The sequence below is a fragment of the Macrobrachium rosenbergii genome, chromosome 6 (assembly GCF_040412425.1).
Source record: "Macrobrachium rosenbergii isolate ZJJX-2024 chromosome 6, ASM4041242v1, whole genome shotgun sequence".
In the NCBI taxonomy this organism is placed as follows: domain Eukaryota; kingdom Metazoa; phylum Arthropoda; class Malacostraca; order Decapoda; family Palaemonidae; genus Macrobrachium; species Macrobrachium rosenbergii.
The window spans coordinates 44628336-44650338 of NC_089746.1; the positions used below are offsets into that span (position 1 = coordinate 44628336).

At 33.1% G+C, this 22003-nt stretch overlaps 1 protein-coding gene across 3 annotated transcripts in view; it reads right to left on the minus strand.

Annotated features, from left to right (window-relative positions):
* LOC136839505 (uncharacterized) overlaps window positions 1-22003 on the minus strand; it is a 550025-nt gene that overhangs the window by 161977 nt on the left and 366045 nt on the right. The window contains exon 2 of one of the 3 annotated variants that reach the window (XM_067105670.1): window positions 3215-4979. The exons of the other annotated variants lie outside the window; for them this stretch is intronic. Coding sequence (XP_066961771.1) covers window positions 4952-4979 — 28 coding nt within the window. The 3' untranslated portion in view covers window positions 3215-4951. Of the gene's footprint in view, window positions 1-3214; window positions 4980-22003 lie in introns of those variants that run through there. 3 annotated transcript variants of the gene reach the window in all.

The following is a 22003-nucleotide window of genomic DNA, read 5'->3' on the forward strand; positions in this document are numbered from 1 at the left end:
GTAATTACAATTTTCTATTAGATTACCTACCCCATTACTTCGGTGTAAAGAATTTTATTGCGTTAATGATCTACATTTTTCCTCTTATCTCCAAACCGTACTCTCCAGTTTCAGCTGAGAGAGAGAGAGAGAGAGAGAGAGAGAGAGAGAGAGAGAGAGAGAGAGAGAGACAGACAGACAGAGTTTTCCTACGGCAATATTCTAAATGAGAGAAATACATTCTACAAAAAACTGGATTATTTTGATAGTTTAATAAACGGAAACATGACCTGGACTAACTTTGTTACTGCAACACCATGTAAACTATTATTTCTCCATATATTCTCTCACTCTTTCTCTCATATACAGACACACATGACCCTATTAATTTAAAAATGTCATCACACCATAGCCTTTTTTAAAAAAAAAAGAAATTTCATATGCACTTTTCCAATATTTCTCTCTCTCTCTCTCTCTCTCTCTCTCTCTCTCTCTCTCTCTCTCTCTCTCTCTCTCTCTCTCTCTCTCTCTCTCACATACACATATCATGACCCTATTATTAAAAAAACGTCATCACTCCATCGCTTTTTGAAAGAAATTTCATTTACATTTTTTCAATATTCCTCTCTCTCTCTCTCTCTCTCTCTTATATATATATATATATATATATATATATATATATATATATATATATATATATATATATATATATATATATATATATATATATATATCTGTGTGGTGTGTGCACGTGTACTTATGTATGTGCATACATACATACATACATATATATATATATATATATATATATATATATATATATATATATATATATATATATATATATATATATATATACTGCATATATACATACTGTATATACATAATTCCATCGCCTTTTAAAGAAAAATGTCATATATATTTTTTCGATATTCCACTCTCTCTCTCTCTCTCTCTCTCTCACGCACACACACATACATGATAATGACCCTTTCGCAAGGCCACCACAAATGTTCCGGAGAGTAAATACAAATGCGACCTGTAAAAAAAAGGAAGATTCGTGGAACGTATACAAACACTGGAACACATGCGCGCCACAGACACACACACACACAAACACACACACACACCTGTCAAGTCCACCGCCACCTGCGCGAGTCAGCGCAGCTTTATTCAAGTGTGAATCAATACACATGTCCTTCCCATCAGCCGGTCTCTCCTATTCATTTCTTTTCACGTGTCGCTGGAATCTAAACTGATATATGCACGTATAACGATGTTTGCCGATCTGTTCATTAAGTTGGAAGGCTCCAACGTGTATTTCCAAGGCTTCTGTACGAAATTATTTTACGTGGAATGTAAATAAATGGACAATAAAAATAGTGCGAAACGCATGAGCAATGTTTACATGGACACTTAACTTTGTTTCACATTTAGTGTTATATATATATATATATATATATATATATATATATATATATATATATATATATATTTATATATATATATATATATATATATATATAATATAATATATATATATATATATATATATATATATATATATATATATATATATATATATATATATATATATATATATATATATATATATATATATATATATTATATACTGTGCACACAAACATATATACATTATATATGTATATATAAATATATATATATATATATACATATATACGAGTATATATACATATATATTCTAAAATTCAATATAAATCTTATGAAGCCTAAACAGATATGTTATCAGGGTTAAAAGCCTAATTCACCCATCTTTAAAACTAATAAATCCTAACTCACGATGTTCAGAGGAATGAAACTCATCTCTGAAACAATTACTCCTTTTTTTATTATTTTTTGCTTTTTTACAGACGGCATAAACATCAGCACCACAATTTTTCTTAATATAAATTATAGCGAACTATATACAACTACAAAACTTTAATTATCCATTAGAACGATGAAGAGAAGGAATGTCACCCAACGAAAACAGCGTTACATAATTTATAATAGATTCTAATGAAAACAACAAAAACAGAAATAATGAAAAATTCAGCCCCCTCTATTGTGGTAAATACTTCGACAAACAATCCAAATGAAATGGGGACGCCCAAATGCTGCATGAAACCCTGGGGCCCGGAATCCCCCTTCATCAGGAAATCATGAATACGTGACAAGGCCGAATCTCGTGTAATTGCACCGACGTTTCCAAACCTTTTTTTTTTTTTTTTTGTCAGGGATTCTTATTTAATGAGGTGGTGTTACTATGCACGGTGTGTATATATGCATGCCTATGTATGTAAGTATGTATGTATAAATAAATATATATACATATATATATATATATATATATATATATATATATATATATATATATATATATATATATATATATATATACTACTATATACTGTACACACACACACACACATATATATATATATATATATATATATATATATATATATATATATATATATATATATATATATATATATATATATATATATATATATATATATATATATATATATATATATATATATATATATATATATATATATACATACATAATGTGTGTGTGTATGCGTGTGTGTGTATGCGCATGTGTGCATGTATGAATGTATATGTGTATGTGTGTACATTCAAATTCATTTGGGGTCCCAGGAATCACCGTTTTCATTCCTCTTTTCATTTCATCTTAAGAAAAAAAATGTATGCACGTATGTACAAAATCAACTCGGAACCAGAATCTTTAACATTCCAAAAGCTCGTGCATCCCTTAAAAAAATAAATAAAATTAAAAAAAAACGTTTCTTGTAAATGCCAGGATTTAAAAACCAACCAAAATCTGAACCCTTTAGCAATTCCGGAAATTGGAAAGTTTTGCCAGAAATTCTGAAGCGTAAAAATTGCCGGGAATTATCCAGTAGATTCCCGGCATCTGATAAACAAGGTAGATTATTTTTTTCGGATTTTCTTAACCTCGCAGTGAACAAAATAAGAGCGAATTCAAGATCTAAAGGGCTTTTCCTTTGATCTTGGGAGAAGGAGCAAGAGATAAATTCGCGATAAAGGAAAAGGAAAGCTAAATAAATTCGTGACAGAGGAGAAGGAGCAAGAGATAAATTTGCGATAAAGGAGAACGATCATGAGATAAATTCGCGATATATGAGAAGGAACCCGAAATAAATTCGAGATAAGCGAGAAGGAGTAGGAGAGGAAATCGAGATATATAAGAAGAAACACGAGATAAATTCGCGATATATAAGAATGACATTAGATGAATTCGCGATAAAGGAGGAGGAGGAGTAAATGATAAATTTGCGATAGATGAGAAAGAACTGGAAATAAATTCCCGGTAAAAGAGAAGGATTATGAGACAATTTTGCGATAGAGGAGAATGAGCACGAGATAAATTCGCGATAAAGAAGGACAAGTGCAAGATAAATTCGCGATACAGGAGAATGAGCACGAGATATATTTGCGATGTATGAGTAAGAACCCGAGATAAATTCATGATAAAAGTGGAGGACTGTATGATAAATCCGCAATAAAGGAGAACAATCATGAGCTAAATTCGCGATAAAGAAGAAGGAGCACGCGATAAATTCGCGATAAAGGAGAAGGAGCACGCGAGATCAGTTCGCGATATATAAGAAGGAACACGAAATAGATTTACAATAAAGGAGGAGCACGAGATCAATCAGCGATAAAGGAGTGCTAGATAAATTCACAATAAAGGAAGAATACAAGGTGAATTCGCGATAAAGGAGGAGTACGATATAATTTAGCGATAAAGGAGAAAGGGCAAGAGAAGAATTCATAATAAAGGAGGAGTACCAGATAAATTTGCGTTATCGGTAAAGGAGAAGCACCACGAGATAAATTCGCAATAAAGGAGAAGGGGTAAGAGAGCCTTTGTTCCTTGTAAAAGATAAGCACACGACAAAATATTTAATTACTAGAACATCAAGAAAGAGTGAACTGAAAATGTTGTGGTAATCAGTTTCCTTACATGAACAGACAATTTGAAGCCCAGTTTATGTAATGTACAGAGGAAAGGAATAAAAGAGGAATAAAATCAACTTCTAAGAACTTGTCTCCGATGCAATAAATTTATCACAATGACGAAAGATAGTAAACATAGAAAAAATAAAGTTTTTACACATTATATTACTTCTGGCTAAAATAAAAGATTAAAAATGCGTTGAATATTAAATATGAATACTTCGGAAAGAATATACTTTTTTTTTCTCTTTTTCCCAGGAGTTAAACACCAAAGAATAGTTACGTTAATGGAGACGCATTTCACACCGGGTTCTGAATACTGAGGATATCGTAATTTCTTTCAAGTTTACAGAGGGGAAATAACGAACCGGTCCTTGGAGAATAAGCCGAGAAGCCAAGCGTAAAATCAACGATATCCCAAAAACTGCTTTCTGTCTCTCCCACTTTTAACTCAGAATGCGTTCTCCATCACGGCCTTCAGGGAAACACTGAAATGGAAGTTTGACACCATTAACTTTCAACGTTCGTATTTCGTTATGTTCCTGTCAATCAAGAAGATTTAATGCGTCGATGAACAATAAAAGAAAACAACGAAGGCAGAAATGAAATACAGTACAATATTTGTCATAATTTCACCCTTTGTCAGGCCCCTTCCGAGGAAATTTATGTTCGTATGTATCCGTGTGTGTGTATGTGTACCAAATGCGAACAAAAATTAAAAAAAAAAAAAAAAAAAAAAAGACTTACGAGTGTCTGTGTTTTTGATAAAGGTTGGGAACTTACTTCTTAACAAAGAGCAGATTCAGTGTGAAACACCAGCTGTTACATACTTGCAAGTATGTATATGTGCGCCAAATGTTAAAAAAAATAAAAAAAAAGATTTACGAGAGTCTGTGTTACTGATAAAGGTCGAGAACTTACTTGTTACCAACGAACAGATTTAGTGAGAAACACCAGCTGTTACATACCTGCAAAGAAAAGAGAGAAAAACATCAGTTAGTATTCAGGATATCAACGCTCCACATGGCGCGTTAACACGACTTATCTATTCATTTCAAATGAAAAATAATCATTAGCCATCAACAAAAACTCATTTTAGAAATCTATAACTGCAAAAGCTGAGATGGAGTGTTGAAGTAGCCAACTGTGGAAAGATAGTGTATACACACACACACACACACGCATATATATATACATTTATACATACTATATATATATATATATATATATATATATATATATATATATATATATATATATATATATATATACAGTATATATATATATATATATATATATATATATATATATATATATATATATATATATATATATATAATACAAGCCTTTAGGGAGAGTATATACCCGATAGGGTGTCCTTGGTGCCTATAAATGGCATTATTCACCCATTACTTAAGTTGACTTCAAAGTCAAAACCAGTAGTCTCCATAATACACAACAGGTCAGCATTAAACGGCGCAATTAGATACGCTCATGCGCAGTACGCAATTAGAACCCCTGTAGAATACTTTCCCCTTCGGATGGCAGTTGTCCTACCTGTTACTTTTTCCGTTTATCATCTGTGGCCACAATAACACTCACATTTTGAGCTGCCGCAGTCTTTAAGAAATAACAAGTTATAATTTCGATCTCAGATCTATAAAGTCTGGATGAAAGTTCACTTGCAGTTCTGTTTTGAAGTGAAAACAAGTTTTATTATGTAGCCCGTTTGATAATGACGCATATTTTTAAGCATTCGGGATGAAATTCGAAAAAAAAAAATCATCCGGAAATTTGGGATGAAGTTACATGAACTTAAATAAAAGAGTAAAAGAAATATTCTCTAGAACAGAGTACGGCAAAAAAAAATGAAGTCCTCGTTACGAAGACTTAAAAAAGAAATGGAAATATTTACTAGAAGTAAAAATATTCTCCTGGAGGAAACCACAATTTTTTACCACTGCAACCTAGGGTAATAAAGAACACAAGTTGTTCTCTGCAACCATCACAGAGAGAGGTTAAACCTTTTCATTTAATAAAAATTAATATCTCTCTCTATATCTATCTTGCTATGTATATATATATATATATATATATATATATATATATATATATATATATATATATATATATATATATATATATATATATATGTATATATATATGTATATATATATATATATATATATATATATATATATATGTATATATATATGTATGTATATATATATACATATATATGTATGTATGTATGAATTTATGTATATGTATGCAAATTATAATATATATATAGGCTATATATATACATACATACACATACATAAATCCATACATACATACATAAATTCATACATATACGCCCTTAAAGATTCTCTACCCAACCAATCTGAACGACCAAGAAATTCTAAAAACATCAAAAGCAAAGAGTATTAAACTTGGAGGTAATATCGCAGACAACCCGACGAGCCACTAACTCAATTTACACCGTGTTTTTTTTTTATTTAAACCGGATAAAACTACAACTCATGGAATTTGCAACGCTTAATCCCACTCCCCCAGCAAAAAAACTAATGGTTTTCGTAAAAAATACCACCGTTTTGTGAATGCCATTGCTGTTTTTGGGAGCGGGTCAATTTGCATGGCAAGGCTCAAAAGGCAACATTTCCAGTGTAAATGGGGTTTCCCGTTTCATACGAATATATGACAAAGTTGAAGTTAATATACATCGTTTCTAGGCTAGAGAAAAATGAAATTAATTTCTAAAATATTATCAGATTGTAATTTATGAAAAAAATGATTTCATCTTTCTGTAAGCTAGATATAACGTATCTTAAGCTTTTATTATTCCTGACCTAGAAAAAATGAAATCGATTTTTAAATATAATTTGATTTTTCCGAGATAAAGATGAAATTAATTTTTAGATATCATCGATTCCCCCTATTTACCGGGCTGTCACTTCACCCTAAGTGATTAAAAATTCACTTCACAACGATATTCATTGGAGTAAATCTCACACTCTTCCCGCAACACTTCTTAGGGCTGAATGGCATGCCTCGGCGATACTCCGACTACCAACTTGATTTTTCCGAGATAAAGATGAAATAAATTTTTAGATATAATCCACATATAATGCTTAAAAACTTATTTAATTTTTCCATGGCATATTTCTAAAATGAAAACAGTTTGAAGACTGATTTAAATTTAAGGAATAATAAACGATAATGGTACTTTATTGTAGGGCGAGAGAAAAATGAAACCATTCTTTAAATATTTTAAGTTCATTTTATATAAAAACAGATTTCATTACTCCTAGCCCAGAGAAAAATGAAATCAGTCTTTACATATTATATATATAAGTCCATAATATTAAAAAATTGATTTCATTACTCCAAGCCCAGAGAAAAAATGAAATTAACCTTTACATATCATAAGCTGATAATATTCAAAAACTTATTTTACTCCAAGCACAGAGAAAAATGAAATCATCCTTTACTATTATAAGTTGATATTATTAAAAAAATCTGATTTCATTACTCCTATCCCAGAGAAAAAATGACATCATTCTTAAATATCCCAGAGAATAAATGAAATCAGTCTTTACTTATTTTAAATTGATATTATTTAAAAATTTATTTCATAACTTTTAGCCAAGAGAAAAATGAAATCATTGTTCAAATATTTGAAGCTTATATTATTTAACAACAGATTTCATTACTCCTAGCCCTGAGAAAAAAAATCAATCTTTACATATAAGTTTGAAAACTGATTTCTTTACGCCAAGCCTTTAGAAAAATTAAATAAATTTTTACATTTCTCAAGTTGACATTATTCAAAACCTTATTTCATTACTCCTAGCCCAGAGAAAAATTATATCATTCTTTAAATATCATAAGATGATAATATTTGAAAAATAATTTCATTACTCCTAGCCCAGATAAAAATTAAATTTTCTTTAAATATATAAGCTGATATATAAAAAAACAGATTTCATTACTCCTAGCCCAGAGAAAAATGAAATCAATCTACACATATTATAAGTTGATAACATTAAAAAACTTATTTCATTACTCCTAGCCCAGAGAAAAATTATATCATTCTTTAAATATCATAAGATGATAGTATTTGAAAAATAATTTTATTACTCCTAGCCCAGATAAAAATGAAATTTTCTTTAAATATATAAGCTGATATTTAAAAAACAGATTTCATTACGCCTAGCCCAGAGAAAAATGAAATCAATCTTTACATATTATAAGTTGATAATATTAAAAAATTTATTTCATTACTCCTAGCCCAGAGAATAATGAAATCAATTTTTCGTACATAAACCAATCATTTCCTTGTCTTCTTTTGCCGGGCATATTGAATTCCCTCTGATTGCCTCATGCTTTCACGTAATTCGCTATAAGCCTCTTTTCGTTAATGACACCATTACCAATATTCGCAATGTCTTTTTCCAGTATATTGCGAGCTATTACAAAGGAGTTAAATAGCAGTCTTCCTAGCATCAAGTAAAATCTAGACTTCGGAAGGAGAAATGTGAGTGTTCAAAAAAATTCATTCAAGAATTCATATTACATTCGACAAATGGGAAGACAAGTGTTAATCGAAATTATGTAAAACATGCCGAGCCTAAACCTCACGGTTGGGACACCTGTTCCTTCTCAATAAATGATGGTCTGTGAGTGTTTAACCGATGGTAATAATTATCATTTCCCAGGATAACACTGAGTGAATTACGTCATAGGGAAACTAGAGAGAGAGAGAGAGAGAGAGAGAGAGAGAGAGAGAGAGAGAGAGAGAGAGAGAGAGAGAAATTTCCAGTCCCTAATATTTCGATTTTATCAAAACCCCATAAAGCAATCGGGCATCACAACTTTTTTTTAAATTTTTTTCGGGCCCAACTTCAAAAGTCACCTGCGCATTAATTTCAATAAAACTCTGCTTCAGCTGCAAGGCTTACTTTGGCGGCAGAATGTTTAAGACCACGAAGAAAACCAAACGTTTTTTAATCAAAACCTTTCGAAACTGAAGGAAGAGTATAATGCATTGAACCAAGTTTGTTCTTTGCCTCAGTGTCATTAACAGTCATAAAGAAAATCGCGCCCCCCGCTCTCTCTCTCTCTCTCTCTCCCTCCTTACACTCGTAGCATATATTATTCTGGGGCTAATTTCTGACTTACAAAACATGGATTCTAATCAATGTCTCCGAAAATAAAAAATTCGTCTGAACCGTTACTGAACGGTGTTGGCAATCTGAGTACGTCTGATACAGCTGTACTTACATCCAGTGCATCAATTTGCTGCTTACAGTACATGCTTATCCCGCATCCAGAGAGAGAGAGAGAGAGAGAGAGAGAGAGAGAGAGAGAGAGAGAGAGAGAGAGAGAGAGAGAGAGAGTTCTTTTGTGTGAATGCGTAAATCCATTGCGTCATGTTCAAAGTCATAGCTTCTTGGTTCTCTTAAGGACTGTAAATCCTTAAAGGTGTCTTGCTTTACCCTCAAGAACCTAAAATAAATAAAGAAAAAAAAAACATCTCGTTCTTGTCCACACAGCACAGACAACGAACCTGGCGCGAGGTGACAGTACGCGGAACCGGAAAAGTTTAATACCTCGCATTTGCGGAACTCAAACGTACGTCACACTTTAGTCCCGGGAACTCAATTCTCCAACTCAGTTCCCAGCGAGAAAGTGGAATCCCCAAAATGGCAGAGCATGACGCAAAACGTATGAAAAAGAGAGCGAAGCTGAATTCCTAATTTCGACGCTAACAAGTGGACTGACGATGTTAGGGATCACAGGACCCGAACTCGCGTGAATTACGGGATGCTTCGTGAAGATGTCAACGCACGTAAATGATTTACAAGTGATACTGCAATGAATCCTTGAGTGTAGTTTGTCCCAAAAATTTTAAAAAGTAGTGTTAATTACACCATGCATGCATAATTCACGTGCGTTATGACGTTATGGGGAAATGGATTTCCCAAAACCTGAGGGCAAAACCCAGAAGATGATATACAACAATTGTTTTCAAGAGTCGAAGGAAATATGAAGCCTAGGCTTAATAAATACTCAGAGGTAAGAGGAAGAATCTAATGACACAATCCATTCATGTATGGCAGGCTTTGATAGAATGTGTGGAAGATCCCCTCTGGCTGGTATTGCTTGAAATACTCGTAAGTTTATAATTTTCCTAGTGTTTTACTTACATTTTTATCTAGTTATTTATCAATTTGGTAAATTATTTTTTCTTTTCTAATAACTGATCTTATATAGATATATATACATACATACATACATACATGTATATATATATATATATATATATATATATATATATATATATATATATATATATATATATATATATATATATATTTTTTTTTTTTTTTTTTCTTTTCTTTTCTTTTCTACCCCATCTTACCTCCCCAAAAATCAACAAAAGACCTACTGGGTTTTAAGGAAACTCACCCGTACAGTTCTTTTCCTCGACCGGAAATCGAACTTGGGGTTAGTAGGATGTGAGCTGGGGAAGCCTACCACTGTACAGCGTACATCAGAGAGAGAGAGAGAGAGAGAGAGAGAGAGAGAGAGAGAGAGAGAGAGAGAGAGAGAGAGAGAGAGAGAGGAATATCTAAAATATGTAAGTGACATTTTTTCTTTAAAAGGCGATGGAAATGTGTGTGTGTATATATATATATATATATATATATATATATATATATATATATATATATATATATATATATATATATATATATATATATATATAAACATGGGATTTAGTCTTATTTTAAGTCATTTTAGTGGCAAATACATTGCAATAAAGACTTTCGATGACCATTGAAATGTGCTGACTCGGACAGAATTCAGTGACTCCTGCTTTCCCCAAAAGTTTCGTCATTCACTGACCAGCCTATCTTGTTTTGAAAACAAATGGTGTCAACTTACTTCTTTGGGGGCCAAAAGGGCAATCCATGGTATCGTCTGAACTCATTTCCTACAGCCATATAGGCATACATGCATATGCATAGAAACATATATATTTTATAACAGACAAATATGTAACTTCCATTTACTTTGCAACGTCCCTTCGATCCTTAGCTAAAACCCGTTCCTTTCCTTTATTGCACCTCCGTTCATATTCTCTTTCTTATAACGTTCTTTCCACCCTCTCCTATCAATTGCTTCATAGTGCAACTGCGAGGTTTTCCGTCTGTTACACCTTTCAAATCTTTCTACTCTCAGTATCCGTTTCAATGCTGAATGACCTCATGGGTTCCCGCGCTTGACCTTTGGCCTAAGTTCTGTCTTCCATTCCTATATTACTATACTTTAACAGTCTTGATATTAACATGCTTTAACAATCTTTTTCATACGAGCGTAAGTGAATCAACGCTTTAATTAAGATGTAAGGACAGGAGACGAAAAGTAAATTCTAGGGAAAAACACCTTTACCTTCAATGTCACTCAAGTCGAAACGTACCGTCATAACAGCGACTCCTTGTTATCCGTATATGGAAACTCCGATCTGTGAACCCTGACTGAGTGACTCCCTCTTTTTTTCTTTTTTTCCGCCCAACAGATGGCTCTGTATGACTTTTTTTCGTCTTTCTGAATTGAATTTGGGGGTCCTGAAGAATTTCAGAGTTTGCTCTCTTCCGAATGACGGTCTGCATGACCGACTGGAGAGCGAAAACAGCAAACAAAAATAAAAATGATAGTTTGGCATAAAAGCTTCAAATTGCAGTTCGGGATTTTTCTTTCTGCGAATTGCATCACTGGATGTAGCGCCGTAACGTCGTTGGCTTGTTACGGGTTTGCACAAACTGGGCTGAATGATTAAAATGCAATAAGTTTTTTATTCGTTGTATCTTTCTTAGCTCACTTTCATGCGGGACGAGATAAAAATGGTTAATTGCTTGCTGTGCAAATTTCCATTGCAGTGAAAGAAATGTGATGAAAATACAAATGAAAGTTACAAATCTGTTTATTATAATAAATAAATATATATATCTATCTATCTATCTATCTATATATATATATATATATATATATATATATATATATATATACGTATATATATATATATATATATATATATATATATATATATATATATATATATATATTTTACTTATATAATGTACAATAAATAGTGCTTTATATAATATATATATATATATATATATATATATATATATATATATATATATATATATATATATATATATATATATATATTTCACTTATATAAAGCACAATAAATAGTGCTTTTATATATAATATATATATATATATATATATATATATATATATATATATATATATATATATATATATGATAATAAACAGATTTGTAACTTCGATTTACCGATGCTTATTGTATTTTTTATATTCTCATCACATATCTTCTATCACTGCAATGGAAATTTGCACAGCAAGCAATTAACCGTTTTTGTCTCGTCCCGCATGAATGTGAGCTAAGAAAGACACTCACAACGAATAAAAAAAATTATTGCATTTTAATCATTCAGCCCAGTTTGTGCAAACCCGTAACAAGCCAACGACGTTACGGCGCTACATCCAGTGATGCAATTCGCAGAAAGAAAAATCCCGAACTGCAATTTGAAGCTTTTATGCCAAACTATCATTTTTATTTTTGTTTGCTGTTTTCGCTCTCCAGTCGGTCATGCGGACCGTCATTCGGAAGAGAGCAAACTCTGAAATTCTTCAGGACCCCCAAATTCAATTCAGAAAGACGATAAAATGTCATACAAAGCCATCTGTTGGGTGGAAAAAAAAGAAAAAAAGAAAAAGGCAAGAGGGAGTCAGTCAGGGTTCACAGATCGGAGAGTTTCCATACGGATAACAAGGAGTCGCTGTTATGACAGTACGTTTCGACTTGAGTGACATTGAAGATAAAAGTGTTTTTCCCTATTATTTACTTTTCGTCTCTTGTCCTTACATCTTAATTAAAGCGTTGATTCACGTACGCTCGTATGAAAAAGACTGTTAAAGCATGTTAATATCAAGACTGTTAAAGTATATTAATATTGGAATGGAAGACAGAATTTAGGCCAAAGGCCAAGCTCTGGAACCTATGAGGTCATTCAGCGCTGAAACGGATACTGAGAGTAGAAAGATTTGAAAGGTGTAACAGAAGGAAAACCTGGCAGTTGCACTATGAAACAACTGATAGGAGAGGGTGGAAAGAAAGTTATAATAAAGAGAATATGAACAGAGGTACAGTAAACGAATGAAAGCGGGTGTAGCTAAGGGCCGAAGGGACGTTGCAAAGAGCCTTCATTAATACCTACAGTGCACAGCTCGAGGTGCACTGACGACACTGCTCCCTACGGAGAATCATATCATTATGACACAAATTCCTAATCACTGTTATGAGAAAAGTAGAAAAAAAAAATTCTCTTTTGCGTTTCGTCTGATTCTTAAGAAACGATTTACAATTTACAGAAACCTAAAGCAAGGCACATAATTAATATATATATATATATATATATATATATATATATATATATATATATATATATATATATATATATGTATATACATATATATATATATATATATATATATATATATATATATATATATATGTGTATACATATATATATATATATACATATATATATATATATATATATATATATATATATATATATATATATATATATATATATATATATAAAGACAAAATCACGAAGGAAAGAGAAACTACAGGAGTGCTGTGAGGCCTTTCGACTGTCGTCTTTTACAGTCTGCTAAGTAAAGGACGACAGTCGAAAGGCCTCGCAGCGCTCCAGTGTTTCTCTTTCTTCGTGGATTTTGTCTTTACTTATATATTCATCACGTTCCATATTTTCGTGATTCAGTTATACATACATACATAGGCCTACATATATATTATATATATGTATATATATACATACACACAGATATATATATATATATATATATATATATATATATATATATATATATATATATATATATATATATATATATATATATATATATATATATATATATATATGTTTAACCTACCAAAACGAGAATAATTTTTAAAAAATCCTAATATAAATGTTAAGACTCTGTCCCGTTTATAAGTAAATAGGAGGAAATTCCTGCTTGCTGGACCAAGTCACCCCCCCCAAAAATAAATACCTGACACCCTGAAATTTTGATAATTTCCAAGTGGTAAATAAGAGCGAGATGCTTGCGTGAATACAAGCAAAATATACAACACTGGATAGCAGCCTCTCCCACAGCACCAGAAGTGACCTATCTCCAATCTGCCTTCGTGAAAGTAAAGACTAATCAATATAACGAATCGCTTCTCCCATACGAAGAACTCTTCATTAAAACACACATACACACACACACACAAACACACACGCACACACGTATATAAAAACAGTTAAAAAATACTCATAGTAGCATGAGTCTTGAAATGGAGAAACAAATCCACAGTTACGTATGGGTACAAATATATCTAAAACTAAATCCATAGAGAGAGCTTCCGGGAATCTGTTCGATTCCCCTTTTCAAGATATATTTAAAAATAAATCTAAACAGAGAGCTTTCGGGAATCTGTTCATTATTCCCCTTTTTGAAGATATATTCTAAAATAAATCATACAGATAGCATTCGAGAATCTGTTCGCTTCACCTTTTCAAGATAAATTTGAAAAAAAAATCTACACAGAACTTTCGGGAATCTGTTCGATTCCCCTTTTCAAGATGTATTTGAAAATAAATCTATACCGAGAGCTCCCGGGAATCTGTTCGATTCCCCTTTTCAAGATATATTTGAAAATAAATCTATACCGAGCTTCCGGGAATCCTTTCGATTATTCCCCTTTTCAAGATATATTTAAAAATAAATCTATACAGAGAGCTTTCGGGAATCTGCTCGATTCCCCTTTCCAAGATATATTTTAAAAAAATCTATACAGAGAGCTTTCGGGAATCTGTTCGATTTCCCTTTTCAAAACTGAAAAGGGGAATCGAACGGATTCCCTGAAAGCTCTCTGTAAAGACTTATTTTTAAAATATATATTTGTACCCCTACATAACTGTGCATTTGTGTCTCCATGAAAACAGTCTCATTAGCTGTTAAATCACGGACCAAGAAGGACATGAATAAAGATTTGGCGAATCTGCACGGACGTGAATGGATTCCCAGTAGGAGGGTAGGGACATCAGTGCACCTCACGTGGCGCACTGTAGGCATTACTAAAGGGCGTTTGCAGTGTCCCTTCGTCCCATAGCTGCACCCACTTTTCAACCCTTTAATTTACATCCCCACTTCCTTTCTTCAGCTTTCCTGTCCAGCTACTCTAACTAATCTTAGTGCAACTGTGGGGTTTTTCCTCCAGTTCCACTTTTAGATCCTTGTATTTCATTTTTATTTTTAGGATCTCTTTATTTCGCTGTCCAACCTCTCCAACTCTCTATTTTCACAGGCTTGGCGCTCGCTAACCGAAAGTGCCCAGTGCTTGGCTTGACAGTCTAATTTCCTTGAATCAACGCGTGTGGATTATTTCTCTCCGTCTTTAATAGGCCTAGTTAATGCGCAACTAAGCCTACCGTCCCGAAAATCGTATCATGCATGACTGAATGGAGTCTCCATGCCACTATTAGACGCTATTGACTGAATTCAAGGTGCTTTATTGGCTTCCCTCGGTCTATGGGGAGTGCCATGGCCCCTAGACCAAGGTACTCCACTTTTGCATTAGCTCGCTTGAGGGTATATTTTCATTCGCCCATTCATTTCTTGTCCTCTGCTTATCTAGTCATTTAGCTATTTCTAGTTGACGTCAGAGATATATAATCTTTCTCATTCATTGTTGTATTACTTCTCAATCTTACTGATAATTTTTACTGCTTCTGTACATCAAACTTGAATGTAGTTTTTGTGTAGTGCTTGCTACTTTTCATTTTTAGTAAGTAAAAGCAAACTGTTGAGACGGCTATTTGTGTGTCAGTCCGCACTTTTTTCTATCCGCCCTCAGATCTTAAAAACTATGAGGCTAGAAGGCTACAAGTTGGTATGTTGAACATCCACCCTCCAATCATCAATCGTATCAAATGGCAGCCCTTAAGTCATTATAAAATCAAGCTTAGATGAAAATATAACAATCAGTATTACAGTTTCTCCATATCGTTAATATATTTTGGAAGACATAAGCCAATAAAAATCAAGCTTACGTGAAAATATAACAATCGGTATTAGTTTTCCCATATCATAAATGTATCTCGAAAAACTTAATTCATTATAAAATCAAGCTTACATGAAAATATAAGAACTAGAATTAAGGTTTCACCATGCCATTAATAAGTCTTGGAAACCTAAAGTAATTGAAAAATCAAACTTAAATGAAAATATAAGAACTAGAAGTAAGGTTTCACCATGTCATTAATATGTCTTGGAAAACTTAAGTCATTTCAAAGTCAAGCTTAGATGGTGGGAATAAATAAAAATTTCAATTTGACAGTATCCACAGCAGGACAGTGCGACCGCAGAGAGAAAGAGAAGTGGTTGGGATTATGGATTATCTCAGGTAAAATCCGTAAGACGCTTACAAGCTATTACGGTTTCGCCGTAACGTGCATCCGTCATGCCGTAATGTCATTCGAGGTAGGCTTCCGGATCCAAAGCTGAATTTGATGCTTATAATAAATTAATAACAATGACAATACTAATAACAACGATCCTCTCTATAGCAGTTACAGAACATTATATCCAAAGGAAATGAAGTATGACTCAATGTATAAATTATCATGCAATAATAACAACATCAATAATGATCCTCTTCATAGCAGTTACAGATCCTTATAACCAAAGGAAATGAAGTATTACTTTATTAATAAAATATCATGCAATAATAATGACAATATTGTTGGTCTTCTTTACATCTGTTACAGAACATTGTACCCAAAGGAAATGAAGTATTACTTAATGAATAAAATACCATACAATAATAGTAACAACAGTACTGAACCTCCGCACAGCAATTACGGGCCATTATACCCAAAGGAAATGAAGTGTTACTTAATGAATAAAATATCTTGCAATAATAATAACAACAGTAATGATCCTCCCTATAGCAGTTACAGATCATTATCACCAAAAGAAACGAAGTATTACCTAGTGAATACAATATATCATTAACAGATTTTTTTGTTTAAATTAAGTTTCCAAAATCGACGATTATCAAGCCAATCGAAGCATCTTCTCAAATTAATTTTGTGTGTTCTACGTTCAAGATCAATGGCAGGTCAAATACTTGTTACTTGAATTTAATCACCTTCGACACGCAAAGGTAGCGTGGAAAAATTAGAAATAATTATTTATTTCTATTATTACTCAAAATAAACCCATGAATACGCCATGCAATATCCCCTAGTGTATGTCCATACGTAAAATAATGAATAAGAAAATACTAAAATGCGAATCAAGTAATTGAAAATTCAGTTTCTCATGAAAACCATTATAAAAAAAAACAAAGTTATTTCACGACAAAAATATTCATGAGGGAAAATAAAGCTTGATGTGAAGAGCAGAGCGACAACAATGGTCACGCCATTCAAAGTCGGTGAAACGTGTAAACATTGCATCTCATTTCGTCATGCAATCATGTCACCTTTTTCCAGGTGTGCTGACAGTTTTCCTACTCCGTCATGTGTATTGCGATTTCGCCACTTTTCGCAGCTTTGAAGATTTTGGATATTTGCCGTCCAGTTATTGCGCGAAATTAGTTTATGGAGGTCAGTTGTGAAGAGAGGGCGAATGAAAATGGGGTATTATTATTATTATTATTATTATTATTATTATTATTATTATTATTATTATTATTATTATTATTATTCAGAAGATGAACCTTATTCATATGAAACAAGCCCACCACAGGAGCCATTTACTTGAAATTCAAGCCTCCAAAGAACATGGCGTTCATGAGAAGGAAGTAACAGAAGATAATAGGAAATACAGAAAGAAGAGATCACTTATCAAAAGAGAACAAATAAATTAACAAATTAATAGATAAATAGATATTAATATAAGTAAATGATTAAAATACAAGGAAAACTGTGTTGGGGTAGGAATGCATTCATATGTGATTAGATTACATGAAGCTGGGTATAAATATTAAAACGTGGAGGAAAGTATGAAATTGAACAGTGGGTTTTATTTTGTGATACTGACGCTGTGAAGCCATGAAATTGGGCACTTTTGGCCATTCAACGCTTAAGACGAGGCCGGAGAATAAAGGAGACGAGTGCAAAGATCTAAAGGTGGAACTCAAGAGAAAACTCCACAACTACACTAAGCAAAATTCAGAGAGGTAAGACAGCAAGACTGAAGAAAGGAAGAGGAAAGGAGGAAAAGTAAAAGGCTAAAAAGTGGGTGCAGCTAGGGGTCGCAGGCACGCTACAAATACCCTTCACTAATGCCTACAGTAGGGAAAATGGAATGCATATGATTTAAAACCATAATCAAAAAGTACAGCGCATGGAAAATGATAACTGATATCAAAATAATCAGATTAAAAAGTACAATATTCTGACAGATCAGTCTAGACTGAGGAACTACCAAAAGAGCAAACGGAAGTTGAAAAACAATATATAAGTAATTTGCATGGACACAAATATTACCAAACTTTTTTTAGTAGCTGCTGACTCAAGACAATAGAGCAGAACAAAATATAAAGTTGAGAAAGTCTGTTGTTACCCTCGGATTATCAAGACTGAAACATACCCAAAAGAAGAGTCCGCCAGACATCAGCCTGACATCTTTTAAACTAAACTGCCCATTACGTTCCAGCAACGACATTATATTCGACCAAACAGCTACTGACGAACTCTTGGAGGTAGTATTTAACTAATAAATACCAATACAGAAGCCATGACAAGATAGTTTAGCTAAATTTAAAGAATATAATCAGGAAAGAGTCAGAGGACGTTGGATTAAGAGGATCTAGAGTAGAAAAAGCCCAGAGGGGTTAGCCGGAAGAATCTGGTTCAGATATCCTAAACCCTCTTAGGCTCTGAGACTAGATGCAATATGTTCGTTTATATATATATATATATATATATATATATATATATATATATATATATATATATATATATATATATATATATATATATATATATATATATATATATATATATATATATATATATATATATATATATATATATATATACTAGAGAGAGAGAGAGAGAGAGAGAGAGAGAGGATGCATGCTGCTTCATTTGGAATGATGACTGGAAAAGAGACAAGAAAACTCCCTCCAAGCAAATAGTTGTACCCTTTATATCATGTCAGACTTCACTCCCGTAAGCAATATCAACAACCCCTTGTCTGCGCTCCTGAGCAGACATAAATAAAAGGATATTGAAATACGTAATAACTGATATTGCTATTGCTCTCTTCTTCGCCAAAATCTAACAATACGTAAACGTGCAAATGCACGGCACCGACTGACATGTAATCGTGCAGCGGTAGCCGAAGAAGAGACGAGGAGAAACGTAAGTAAGAAAAGTGAGAAGGAAAAATGAGAAAGGAAAGTCAGAAAGAAAAGTGAGAAAGAGAAGTGAGAAGGAAAAGTGAGAAGAAAAGTGAAAAAGGAAAAGTGAGAAAGAGAAGTGAGAAAGAAAAGTGAGAAGGAAAGGTGAGAAGAAAAGTGAAAAAGGAAAAGTGAGAAAGAGAAGTGAGAAGAAAAGTGAGAAGGAAAAATGAGGAGAACAGTGAGAAGGAACAGTGAGAAATAAAAGTGAGAGGTAAAAGTGAGAAGGACAATTGAGAAGAAAAGTGAGAATGAAAAGTGAGGAGAAAGGTGAGAAAGAAAAGTGAGAAGGAAAGCTGAGAAGAGAAGTGGGAAAGAAAAATGAGAAGGAAAGGTGAGAAGACAAGTGAGAAAGAAAAGTGATAATTAAAAGTGAGAAGAAAAGTGAGAGCAGTGAAAAAGAAAAGTGAGAAATAAAAGTGAGAAATAAAAGTGAGAAAGAAAAATGAGAAGGACGATTCAGAAGAAAAGTGAGAATGAAAAGTGAGAAGAAAAGTGAGAAAGAAAAGTTTGAGATGGATACATCTCGATTCAAGTGGTTCCCACTTGAAGGTGAAGCCCAAAAGTAAGAGTAATATAAGGATGGCTAGTTTATCATAGGAATATACGACTGGCGTCACAAAAGGAAAAGGCACTATGGTATTTCAAACTGAGAGCTATTCCTGTTTATTCTAAGTAAGGCAGCTATAAGGATTCTTATTAGTACTCATGCAAAAACTGCACCTGCAATACATCATAATATGTATGTATATAATGTATATATATATATATATATATATATATATATATATATATATATATATATATATATATATATATATATATATATATATATATAAATATATACATACATACATACATATATATAATATATATATATATATATATATATATATATATATATATATATATATATATATATATATATATATATATATATATATATAATACTGTCTATTCCGATGAATCAGTAACGAGTGAATTACAATTAAAATAAAAGAACTGAATACCCAGTAAACATCCACCCAACCTTCGATAATTGTCTTTCAGAAAATACTCCCACGTTTGCTGAGTGGCGTCTCTCTCTCTCTCTCTCTCTCTCTCTCTCTCTCTCTCTCTCTCTCTCTCTCTCTCTCTCTCTCTCTCTCTCTCTCAAAACATTTTTTGACGCCAAAGCAAAACAGCTGGGAGTTGTTTGCTCAAATCCTCACGGCCCATACGACAAAGCCGTGAGAGCCCAGCGACTCAGAGACTCGTTAGCTCCGCGAGATGAAGTATTTTGAGGAGCCTCGCCTCTTGATACCAAGAACCGCAGACAAGACTCAGATCATGACTTCGAACTAAAACACACACACACAAGCACACATACACACATACATACACACACACACAAAGGATTGCCAAGAGGCAAGATCAGGTTGATGTTAAGAAGCGCAGACGTGCGGAGATGGAAATTATTGAGTAGAGTAGAATACAGAATTTGGGCCAAAGGCCAACCGCTGGGACCTATCTGAGGTCATTCGGCGCTGAAACGGAAATTGACAGTATAAAAAGGTTTGGCAGGTGAAACAGGAGAAAAACTTAATTGCTTCCATTTAATTATTAAAAAACAAGATATTTCCACTAACGAAATTAACGAAATGTCTAGAGGTGAGGTCGTGACCTATCTGAACATTATCTGATAGGAAAAAATATCTAAGTGTATTTTAATGACTTTTAAGATCCGGCAAATATTAGAGAAAAACTAACCTTTAAAGGAAACGAGGTCATTTCTTTTATATTTTAGTGGAATTAGAATTGGAATTAAGGCCAAAGGCCAAGACCTGGGACCTATGAGGTCATTCAGCATTGAAACGGATATTGATAGTATAAAGGTTTGAAAGGTGTATCAGGAGGAAAACCTCGCAGTGGCACAATGGGTCAATTGTTAGGAGAGGGTGGAAAGTAAGATGGAAGAAAAAGAATATGAACGGAGGTACAGTAAGAAGAAGATGAGGAATGAAAGGGGTTGCAGCTAGGAGCCGAAGGGACGCTGCAAAGAACCTTAAGTAATGCCAACAGGACAATGCGTGTGGTGCACTGACGGCTAAACGCCCGCCCCCCCACGGAGGATCAAAATGATTAAAATACAAATGGTTACCTGTTCAAGAAGACCTGAAGAGGTTAGATCAAGATGAGGGTTCCGAGAACACACGCGCCCGCATAAAATGCCATTACAAGATTAAATCGTTGTTTTCGAACACAGACGTACATTTGCCCGATTGTTAAAACAGGGACAGTCTTCCCAGGGGGACTGCAATCGTCATGATGCTTTTCACATTGCCTCCTTCAACGCAGGGGTAATTGAAAACGGCACAAAAGCAAACACAAATGCTTCGGCGTCAAGTCCTCTTGTGA